Here is a 12,351-nt window from a genome sequence, read left to right as displayed (position 1 = left end):
TATTATATCATTATATTCATATGTTATATTAATATTTCTAAATTAAAAAAATCTAAAACCCGCTCGTCTTGTTACACACAACCAAATACAAGATTTAAAAAAAAATAAGTTCAGATATTGTGGTCAATCCAGTATTCGATATTCTACTTCATACTATTATTATGAATGCGAAAGTTGTGAGGATATACGTGTGTATGTTTGTTAGTCTTTCACGCAAAATCTACTGGACTGATCGTTATGAAATTTGGTACATGGGCAGAATATAACCTGGAATAACACATAGGATACTTTACATCCTGAAATTCCCACATGAGTGTAGCCCCAGGGCGCAGCTAGTGATTGTATTAAATAAACAACAATCACCTACCTCTGAGTTCATCCAATAATACCTCATTCTGCGTTGAATATGCTAAAACGTAACAAATAAAATATAACTTTTTTTTTTTCAATTTTCGACCTGATAATTCTATTGATAACATTATGTCAGATCAATGTTTATTTTAGATACTAGAAGTATTTTAAATATACACAAAAATATATTAATTTAAAGTAAAAACTATATATCTTAAAAATAACTTATAAATTAAAAATATCTAAAGATAAATTAGGCCTTCACAGGCACTTTTTCACGTCATATTCTAAATTAAATGATGTTTACCAAAACTACAAACTACTAGCAGTGAAAACATGTATTGGTAGTAATACCTCTTTATTGTTGTTAGGATACGTAAAAGTTTATCAAAGGCCCAATTCTCCCACAACTATTTGAAGTTCATTTCGTAATTTTTCTCAAGTTATTTCTGAATTTTGAAGAATATTTACAATAAAGAGAGAGAAAGGTTACTTGCCACTAGATGGCGGTAGGTAGTCGAAAATATATATATGTCACATGCTATTAGGCGACATGAATAAAATCTGACACCAATTTTAGCAAGAACACATTCAAAAAACAGTTCGATCAATACTAAACACATCGGTTTAAAGATAATCTTTTTATTTTAGTTTACATTTTATCTATAAAAATAACAATTAATAACAAAAAAATAAAACTTAGAAACTTCAGAAAGGCGAAATGATAGGCGTTCTGTATCGTATCTGCCTCAAAAAATCTCCATCGCCATACAGCGGGGCAATGCAGCCAGTTAAATGGGAACTTTTGAGCCAGGTATGATGCGGCGTGGCCTGTTAGATTAATAAAATATTTGACGAAGCACGTGGCGGATGCATTTCTGTACACTTTCTGACGAAACATGTTGCGGATATTTCAAATTGTATGAAAATAAAATATAATTAAGCTCACAAATTAAATATTTACAAATCGATGTGTTCGATTGAACAAGCTTGTCCGATTGTGATATTCTGTAAATACAGAATCTGTATATACCTACAGGGAATATCAGAGAAAAAAACAATGATATAAACTTCTATTGTGTGAAAATCACGCCATTTTGAAAAAAAATGGTTTTCTCGATTTTATACATCTAGGTACTTACTGTTGGTAGAGGCGTTATTCCATATAGGTTGTCCCAGAAACGAATCGGTTCAATAGGACCCTAAAATTATTTATTTATATTAGTAATAATATAATATTCAATAAGTAAATACTTTAGAAATGAATCTAGCATTCCATCTCTTCCATTGTAATAATTTTAAGTTATATAAATGTAAAATACCTGTCTCTTATGACGGGGGATCAGGCAACAATAACACTGAAAATAAATTTATTTTATTAATCTATATATTTCATATCAAATGTGGATTTACTCTGGGGCATAGATACACCTGGGCTCCAACGCTTAACGGCTGAGGAATAAACCTAAATAACGCCCAGAAGACCTAGACAAATAGCGCAGACCTTTTTTTAGACCCATACACATTTTATAATATGAAAATAATTTCGTTACATGATACTATAGATGCTACATGTTTCGTGGCTGATGTTTCGTCGTGTCAGGCTCTCTCAGGTCTTCACAAAAAATGCCATAGTCGAAACTCGCAAAAATTGATATGCACAATGAGAGTTGATTCTTGTCATCATTTGAATATTTTTCTTTATATGTATATGCTGTAACATACCTAAGTTTCGAATTTTGGGGCCAACTCAATCTGATTTGTTCATACGTATTTTATTCATTTGAATAAAGTTCAAGCATTACGTGCAACTTTCATTGATGAGGTTCCCATAGCGTCGTGCAGTCGTGCAGTCGTACAGTCGTGCAGTCGTGCAGTCGTGCAGTCGTGCAGTCGTGCAGTCGTGCAATTGTGCAGTCGTGCAGTCGTGCATCACTAATCTAAATATCTATCTATAAACTCTCATCTGTCTAAATTTGCTCCCTGTTTCTTCCTCATCCATAGAGCATGAGAGCCCAGGGTCCGCTTTCCGGACACTGGCACTTGTAATAGCACTTACATAAACATTTTCACTGTATTCTGCTTCGCACATCCCAAATGCTGGCAAATCGAAATTTCTTACATACGTATGTAGGAAGCTTACATTTAATTGTGCATTGTACATCTTTATATTGTGTGCTGTTTCTTCCTTACATAACCAGTCTACAAAATAGTAACAAATGAGTTTATTAGCAAAATATTTCTGGAAAATACGTTTTAAATTATAAAAAGTAGTAAATTCTAGAATTCCAGTAATACCAACCTCCAAACAAGGGGTTTGACAAGAGCCCTCCGCTATTTGATCTATAAAATAATGTGGCAATAGACTGATTGACTACTGCAAAGTTATCTAAGTCACATTTAGGTCCAAACAGGTGGTATGTCAGATTTTGTAAATTTTGTATATAATCTGACACCGACTGCTAAAACAATTATATATTAATACTAAGTAAGTATTTGTTATAGCATATTATGATCAATGTAATAATGTAAGATACATACATACACAATTGCATGGTAAAAGAATTAATTAAAATAAAAACTGAAAATAAACACTAATTAATTAATTATATTGGTGAAACCGAACAAAAATCCGTCAGGTAATTTTTGAGTTTATCGCTTACACATCGTAACATTTTGTAAAATACTAGCGGCCCGCCCCTGCTTCGCTCGGGTAAAACCGTAATAAATTATACACATAAACCTTCCTCAGGAATATATAGTCTATTAAAAAAATCCGCATCAAAATCTGTTGCGTAGTTTTAAAAATCTAAGCATACATAGGAACAGACAGCGGGAAGCCAACTATGTAATGATAAGCATTTTGTAGCGCCTGGCCTATAATAGACCTATTTAACTTTTTGGTGTTATCGCAACTTTTTATACAGGCGATAAATTTATCATGAATCAGGTTATACCTACATTGAATGCGATTTTTATTTTTAACTCTCAGTTCGATATATAAATATATATAAATTTATACTTACATCATAATTTGATATATCCGGGCTTGTGGCCGCTTCATTCGTCCAATAATCCTTCAGTCTGAGCTGAATGTGCTAAAACGTAATAACAACAACATAACAAAAACGTATAACATAACAAAAGTGAAGAAAAATATTTTTTTAACGAATTACATTTTTGCCATTGCAGTACCAAATAGAATGGTCAATATTGGTTGATCCAGTGTTGCCAGCCGACAGGAGACTGCGCCCTCATTATTTGCTTCTCTTTCTTGATAGACTGTGGCAATATTTATCTAACTAATTACTAATTTCTATTCATTTTGTCATAGAAAGTATAGAAAATTGTTCCAGAATAATTAGACTAACTGTTGCCCGTAAATCCGCTTGCGTCTGTGTTTGACCTCAAGCTTATTATAAATCTATTCAGAATTTCATCAGAACTGGTCCAGCGGTTTGGCCGTGAAAGCGTTACATACTATTAACCACTCAGTTCTCGCGCGGCCCGATTGGACTACGATCCTTTGTTGTTCAATTGTCTTTCTAATCTCGAAGGGTTAATATTTAAGCTTGAAAATCTGTCATTCAGTCTGTCACGCAAATCGATAACTATATGAGATGTCTTTGTCCACGTAGATACTTACACTAGGTAAGGGTGTTATTTTGAATAGTTCATCCCAATAGTCGAAGGGTTCACCGTTGCCCACCTGAAGATAAGAAACACTTATAAATTATAACACTTATATGTTATTCGACGACCTCGGTGGCGCAGTGGTAAAGTTCTTGCCACTGAACCGAGAGGTCCTGGGTTCGAACCCCGGTCGGGTCATGATGGAAAATGATCTTTTTCTGATTGATCCGGGTCGTGGATGTTTATCTATATATGTATTTGTTATAAAATATAGTATCGTTGAGTTAGTATCCCATAACACAAGTCTCGAACTTACTTTGGGGCTAGCTCAATCTATATGTTTTGTCCTAATATATTTATTTATTTACTTATACTATATCAATAAAGGCCTATTTCACAACCTGCTCATAAAGTATCTGATAGTGTGGGTTGCACCGTCAAATTTGACGTACATTTTAACCGGCACGCCGCTGACGTTTAGACAAATGGCGTACTTTGCGTTTTTCTGTACGCGCACGGTAAAGTTTACGTAGTTTATGATGCAAGCCACCCTATGTGTGACACATTGAGCTTTAAAAATTGTGTTTCACAAAATGTTGTAGTACCGAGCTAACAGGCCAAACACAGATATGAAAATGGTGTTATTTTCAATTAATATAATAAAAAATCACCTGATTATTCTCGTTGTCCAGTAGGCAACAGTAGCACTGTAAATTAATAATTAAAATATACATATAGGTACTTTTGATTTTTAATACGTTGAAAACACATTTTATATTAATACAGAGGCATTTTTTTTATTTAAAAAAAGTGCTACTAATATTATTAATGCAAAAGTTTGTGAGGATGTATGTTCGTTACTCTTTCACGCAAAATCTACTTGGCCGATTGCTGTGAAATTTGACACACGAATGGAATAAATACAGTACTTTTTATCTCGATATCTCATGGGAGGTAAGCCTCGGGGCGCAACTAGTAATAAATGTTTAAAACAGCGCTGCACACAAATATCAAAATGTAGGTATATGTACTTATTGACTTGTAGACTGTGTATTTGTGGCCCTAGCCACAACTACACGGGATCGCATCACGTCGCACAGCGTTCTGTCGCCCAACTAGGACGCCAAATATGAGCAAACTATCTCTCTCATCTTTACGTGTAAAAAACAAAACTTTACTCATCCCAACCCCCCTAGGGAATGCCTATCAGCAGACAAGCCTGTTTCTCTTAGTCACGTCGTACGACATTCGCCTGAGGATATGAAGTGCCCCCATTCTAGGGACACGCCATACCATGAGTAAACTACCGCTATAACGCTTACGTAAACATTTTCAGGATAATCTAAGCCACATGTTCCGAAAGTTGACCACGTGTAGTTCCTTTCATATGCCTGCAGGAAGGTTACTCCTGATTCTGTATTGTAATTCGATATACTGTACGGTGATTCGTCTCTGCATTTCCACTCTATAAATAATATAAGATATGTTATTAAAAATTCAAGAAAATCACAACTTATTTTCATTCTCTCGGAGCATTTTGCCAGTTTCTTCTGCAGCCATTGAGTGTCGGAGCCCAGGGTCCGCGTTCCTACTTTTTCGTCTCCATTTCCCACGGTCGCCGGTATCACTAGTTGTCACACCTTGACGACGTCCAGCCAGCCTTCTTGGATTTACCCCTTTTGCCAGGGCCAGGCGGGAGCGGCATAGCCAAACATTTCTTCCCTACAGAAGACGTTGTCGGTCATTTTCATTCTCTCATCTGACTGTTTATCCAGTAGCTTCCACGCCATAAAACGACGAAGCCCAGGGCGACCTTTCTTACTTTTTTCCTCAATTTCACACGGTCTTCAGCATGCCCAAATTATCTGAGCTCCAAAGTTCGGAAGTACATTAATAATACCAACCTTCCTTGAGAGGGTGCGTCAAGAACCTGTCGTCTCCAGGTCTAGAAAATAATGTAACAGTAGATTGATTCACCACTGCGTAGTTACCCAAGACACACCTAGTTCCAAACAATGTTTCAGTCACATTTATGATTTTTCGATTATCGTAATCAAACAGCGGCTGAAATAAAAATAATTGTTCCGATTTTTTCTGCGTCAATCGAATATATTCTGAGTGTCTACAACATACTTTTTTGCTTAATTAAAGCATTGACAATCGAAAACTGGTAACTGTTATCCATCTATCATCTCCAGGGTTACTGCCTCAGACGTTGAGAGTCGGAGTATATCGACTGCTTTCCTATTTTGAAAGATTTTTAGTATTTTTATTCTGGTCTTCGGCATGCATTGCGTTTGCGTTTAACGAATTGCGTTTGCCGTTATTTGCTCCAAATAAGATTATATGCAATTCGCCATAGAAAAGATTTCTATGCCGAATTGCGTTTGCCGTTATTTGCTCCAAATAAGATTGACCAGTCTTTCAGTCTTTGCATTCTGACAGAGGGGCGAACCCAAAAAGTTCTGGCTCGATGTTGGCAGTGATTTGCATGCCGAAGACCAGAATAAAAATACTAAAAATCGTTCAAAATAGGAAAGCAATCGATAGACTCCGACTCTCAACGTCTGAGGCAGTAACCCTGGAGATGATAGATAGATAACTACACTCCCGTTCTGAATTATACCACTTAAAGCACCCGGTTAAATCACCCAGGTATTTAGGATGGGCGTCTGTCTCATACGTAGTGGGACCAGAAGTTATAAAAATTACTATTTAGTGTATTTTTCGAACATAACAAATCAAACTGTAATTTGTAAAAAAATTAATACTGCTTAGTTAAAACAAGGAAAAGGAAAGCCCAGAAGGGCTTATATGGACCAAATAAAGGAGACAGCAAGACTGATGTCGTACAGGGAGGTCAAAACAATGGCTGAGGATAGAAAGAGATGGAAAGAACTCCACCGACAAGAACGACGTTCTTAAATTCTTAAAATATGATGATGATAGTTAAAACAATATAAAACATTTTTTGTTTCTGTACCAAAGATCATCTTATAGCAAATGTTTAATTTGGTTGTCAGACTCAGACTTAATAATATTTTACAAAAATGATATTTTTGGTAACTTCTGGCCTCATGCAGGCGTTAATCTTCGTCTTATAGAAAAGTTAGGTGGAGTTAAAGTTGGAGCTTTTTTATTCAAGTAAAATTAGTGATGGAGTTAAAAGGTGGTGCTTTAAATGGAATAATTTTAATAAAATTTAAAGTCAACTTAAGACTTTAAGACCTACTACACCAAAATGTAGACTTAAAGCACCTGGGTGATTTAGCCAGGTGCTTAACACTAAACAATCGTATATACAAATTATCTTAGTAAAGATTTATTAATTTACCGCTTTTAGCTTTGTTAGATCTCGTGGGTATTCTCGTGTTGGCGCTTCCCGACGTTTTCGATAATGACAGCATTTGCACTGAAATAAAAATGCAAATTATCTTTTACCTATACAAGATAACTTGTCAATCAAATGCGCGCTGTTAAATTATAATGAGTAGCACTGTTGACGATCTCCATGGTCACCTCACCACACCCGTCCGCTATCTGGAGGTCCTGGGTTCGATTCCATCGCAGGCAAATATTTGTACTAGTGTATCAATCCTCTGGGTAATATGAGAACTGAGATGGACCTTTTTGTAATGCGTTCTTTCTGTATTTTTGGTAATTTATTTGTGTCACCGTGTCTGGTTGTATTGTGTTTTGTGTTGCTATCTCTACAAATAAACTATTTATTTATGATGATTACGAGACGTATAACGTCTCGTATCTAAGTATCTAGTGATCACAAATACTTGTCGGCGGGTCGGGGTGTGTTGCGCCTGTTTTTCTGTATATATCCATCGGACCAATATGCAAGATACAAGTTTGTTTGGCCGTTGAATATTAAGTCCACATATCAGAACTTGTTCCCCCCGTTCTTTAGTTGACTGAATGTACTACAATCTGACCACTGGTCTGACCGAGGTCTTCATCATTATGATGACCACCTCGGTGGCGCAGTGGTAAAGTTCTTGCCACTGAACCGAGAGGTCCCGGATTCGATCCCCGGTCTTGATTTGCCCGGGTCTTGGATGTTTATCTATATATATATATATATATATATATATATATATATATATATATATATATATATATATATATATATATATATATATATATATATATATATATATCACTCAACAAACTCTATTTTATATACAATACTATATTTTATAACAAATATATATATATATTTATATAAATATATATATATATATATATATATATATATTTATATAAATATATATATATATATATATATATATATATATATATATATATATATATATATATATATATATATATATATATATATATATATATATATATATATATATATGTGATTTGTCCTAATATATTTATTTATTTATCACGTAACACGTCATTGCGTCCACACGTTCTATCTTTTTTTATAATATACTCGCGTGAAAACCTATACTCTAGCTGATTATTTAGTTCACTAGTGTGTATGCGTCTTTGTACTATATTTTTTATTTTGTTATGATATTTTAGACGCCATATCTCTTCATCATCATCAACATCATCAACAGCCATTTCATCATGAGGGGCCATTTCGGATTGGCGGGTGCAAATACAATCGCGCCTTTACGTGCCTTTCGAAGCACGGATCGAGATAATACATTTTTGGTCACCCATCCAATGTCCGACCATTCTGCGAGTGTATTTACCGTTACTGTCACTATATTCTTACCTCTAAATAATTAACCTGTCTCGCATCATCGCAACATGGGCACTGAAAGACAAAAGTGTAGTGTTGACTGTATCTATCTACGATCAGATAAGAACATTTATTTTACAATGTTAAATTAACTTGAAGTTAGCTTGAAGATGGGGACGTTGGTGCGTACTAAAAAAGATGTCAGCAAATATATTAGAGGAAAAACTGAAAATGCACTTGGAACTAATTTGAAATTGCTGAACTACATTCACTCACACTAATCTCACTTAATTAAGTACCTACGAGTAAATTACAATAGAAAGACATAATTGATCATATCCCGCCAAAACGTACCAAAAATAATGTCATATTTTTTTCAACATTATGTTCGATTTTTTTACACTTTTTTTGTAAGTGGCCAGTATTGTGTTTTTATTTTATTTTTACGGTTCATTCTTGTGCAAGTATTTAAGACTAACACCAATTGTTAACTTTCGCGTTTCCATATAACATATATATATATATATATATATATATATATATATACAGGTATTACACGCGCACGTACTATTTTATATACGTGCGCGGTTGGTTTGCAGTTAGTCGCACGGGGACCCCACCAGTTGTTTTCTTTACTAAATACCGTCAATACACATTGACAGTCAAAAACAGACATTCTGAATCTTCATAAGTGAAATGAAATGGCAATTTGGCGGTTGAAAAATATTCTGTATTTAATTAATTGTGAAGAAAAATTTCCTTTAGTTAGTTTCTTTCTTATCGAGAACTCACATTTTTATTACCATTCGAACCCACGCTCAACAGTCTCATTTTGAAGTTCATTGGACAAGTTGATATGAGAAAATTACGTTTTTTTTTACTGGTTTGGATATGAAAGACTAGCATTAGCTCGAATTTTCGAAATATAAATGACTGATTACTTTGTAATTTTATTAATATTCTGCTATTTAAGTATTTATAAATTACTTCTTTAGATATTGAGGGATATATCTATATAATAATGTGTTTCTATGTTTAACTATATAATATGTATGATTTGTTAAACGTCTCTCTTTCATCGTAGCGGTGTTCGGACTGCATTCCGGGCGTCGGTGTAAAAATAACCATTAAAATGATTGTTGCTGTGATTTAACGACCGGCCGCCTGCCTGACATCAACCCTGCTTGGGAATGCTGTTATTACCTATCAGTTGCTAAGGCTATATGTACCTTGGTCGCTCGTACGACACCCACGGGAAGAAATGAAAAAATAATAATAATAATAAATAAGTGTACTTATTTAATTTATTTTTAGCAATTTGTTTACAATAAGTTACTTATATTAAATGCCTCTTAAATCCACTTATTTGTTCTATATTCATAAAATAACATAACATTTATGTACAATAACTTTAATACTGATAAACTATTCTATAATTCATAGGATATAGGTATTTTTTAACATTACAGAAATTGCTATTATGTAACATAGTGAAATTATATCATTACAGTCTTGAGTGTTTTATTTTTTTTTATTTTGCAATTATCTAATGCTTGACACTTGACATGTTCTGCAAAAACATGGACGACCACAACAGAAGACCGGATCGTAAGTTTTTCCGCAATTGTTTTTTGTATTTATTATAATTTTGCTTCAGCTATTAATTTTCACGCTTTATAAAACGTAGCTACATTATAATCTTAAAAATATAACACTGAATAAGTATTTTCTACTTGCAACTTATGGTTGTTTCTTAAATAAATAAATAAATAAATAAATAAATAAATATATGATTTACTAATCAATGGGTTTAATCTTTGGAATTTCTTAATCAAATAATTAAATAAACATAAACTACAGAATGTTTTCAATAAACTGTACTGATATTACACAAAAAAATATTTATATTGTAATTAAAATGGGTAACGGGTAATTTATACAATGTGCGTGTGGTATGAGTGTTCCTTTTTAAAATTGTATGTTTACAAATTCATGTAAATATTTAGGAAAATAATTGTGCAGAAAAAAGTGCAGAAAAAAAAATTCTGAAATCTATATTGAGAAAGTGGTGGTAACATATCTAGAACACTCAATAGTCTATCTAACAGAAAACATTATTTCATAATTATTTTTGTGACATTCTTTATAATTATCTTCAGAAGTCCTGTATCTTATTAAAATATACTTATAAAATATGAATGAATAAATTAAAGTACCTATCATTCGAAACATATGAAGACTAGAAAGATCAGCCACTACTTTAGACTATATAAAATCGTGTAACACTAAAACCATCATTGATAACATTTCAAACAGATGGTGTTCATTGGACTGAGATAACAAATATTTTATTACACCAACAATCGGAAAAACCGGAACGTTCAAAATTTCTTTGAATTCAGCAGCCAGATTCAATTGGCAATGAAATTATAGATAGCTCCTCTCAAAGGTCACGAAAACCTCGAGTCGTCTTGTGATAGAGACTTTGGCTTCAAGTTCTTAGCTTCCAGAGAACTAGTGCTCCTTTCTGGAGCTCTCCACCCCCCGCCCCCCACGCTCCTGTTCGTGTACGTGGACGTAGTAACAAGAATCTTACGGGTACGCTTAATCTTCAACTTATCCAGCCAGAGATCCCTCGTCTTCTTATTTCCCAACACGATGAAAACAAAGAGAATAAACCCTTGGAAGGTAGCGGTGCACGTGAAAAAGTAAGCGGCGACGACGTTGTAAGCGAACAGGCCGAATATCCATGGCAAGCCGAATAAGAACACAAGCAAGCAACTCACACACGCACACCTCAAAGCCTCGTTCGCATCTCCGTGCCTCTGAATCCTTCTAGAAGCAAACACGGAGCGAACTATCAAGATAAATAGTACCCAGTTTGCGAGTAACATAACCGCGATCGGCGCATAGACCGCCAACCACAACCCTAAACCTGAAGGATAGCAGAAACTGCCGCTCGGAGTCGTCTCTTCGAACCGTCCCGCGTAGGAATGGGGATCGACCGACAGAAGAACTCCGACCACGGCGAAAGGCGCTCCCCACGAGAACGCCGAAGCCCTCAAAAGTTTATGAGAAATTTCTCTAGTGAACACCAAAACCAGCCTCCTGTAAGATATCACGGCCGCAACCAACATCCAACAGAAAGAAGCCAGGACCGAATAATGTAACGCGATTCCGACAACCATGCAGCCGACGTCGTAGCCGTCGAATTTGGCGAACACAATGATCATGAAGCAGAGGACAAGTACAAAAATTGCGACGCACAGTTGAAGCCATATTTTGTTGCTGAATTCTCGCCGCCACGCTCTGAACACGAGGGCGGTGACGATGATGAGGGTAATGCCGAAAAGGGACATGCCGCAGCCGACGATGGAGAGTATTTCGAGGGCGTCTTCGCTCGTTTCGGAGAAATCGGTGCGGGGGACGAGGATTTCGGCGAAGTGTGTGAGGTGGTCGCAGCGACAGGCGGCGAGCAGGCCGGGCGCGGCGGCGGGCACGAGGCCGCAGCCGTCGCGCGCCCAGCGCCCGCCGCCGTCGCTGAGGAAGCGCCAGTACGCGCACGCGCGGCTCGCGTTGCTGTCTGGGTCTTCCACGTTGGGCGCCAGGTATATATCGATCACCTAAACGAAGCACACACTGATAAAACAAGT

The 12,351-nt window shown here is 35.6% G+C and overlaps 1 protein-coding gene across 5 annotated transcripts in view; it reads right to left on the bottom strand.

The window, feature by feature from the left end:
• Positions 1-12,351, bottom strand: part of LOC128683407 (uncharacterized) — a 53,820-nt gene that overhangs the window by 5,289 nt on the left and 36,180 nt on the right. For 3 of the 5 annotated variants that reach the window (XM_053769035.2, XM_053769031.2, XM_053769034.2), the window contains 12 exons: positions 8,732-8,773; positions 7,319-7,396; positions 5,889-6,048; positions 5,307-5,449; positions 4,656-4,691; positions 3,998-4,060; positions 3,378-3,449; positions 2,654-2,813; positions 2,411-2,553; positions 1,674-1,709; positions 1,494-1,553; positions 368-409 (listed from right to left, as the gene is read on the bottom strand). In XM_053769035.2, the coding sequence (XP_053625010.1) occupies positions 368-409; positions 1,494-1,553; positions 1,674-1,709; positions 2,411-2,553; positions 2,654-2,813; positions 3,378-3,449; positions 3,998-4,060; positions 4,656-4,691; positions 5,307-5,449; positions 5,889-6,048; positions 7,319-7,396; positions 8,732-8,773 (1,035 nt within the window). The remainder of the gene's footprint in view (positions 1-367; positions 410-1,493; positions 1,554-1,673; positions 1,710-2,410; positions 2,554-2,653; positions 2,814-3,377; positions 3,450-3,997; positions 4,061-4,655; positions 4,692-5,306; positions 5,450-5,888; positions 6,049-7,318; positions 7,397-8,731; positions 8,774-12,351) is intronic. The other 2 variants (XM_053769033.2, XM_053769032.2) reach the window with 2 other exon arrangements.

Source organism: Plodia interpunctella, chromosome 3 (assembly GCF_027563975.2).
Source record: "Plodia interpunctella isolate USDA-ARS_2022_Savannah chromosome 3, ilPloInte3.2, whole genome shotgun sequence".
Classification (NCBI taxonomy): domain Eukaryota; kingdom Metazoa; phylum Arthropoda; class Insecta; order Lepidoptera; family Pyralidae; genus Plodia; species Plodia interpunctella.
Note: the sequence above shows the minus strand (reverse complement) of the source record. Positions and strands in the feature narration are given on the sequence as shown.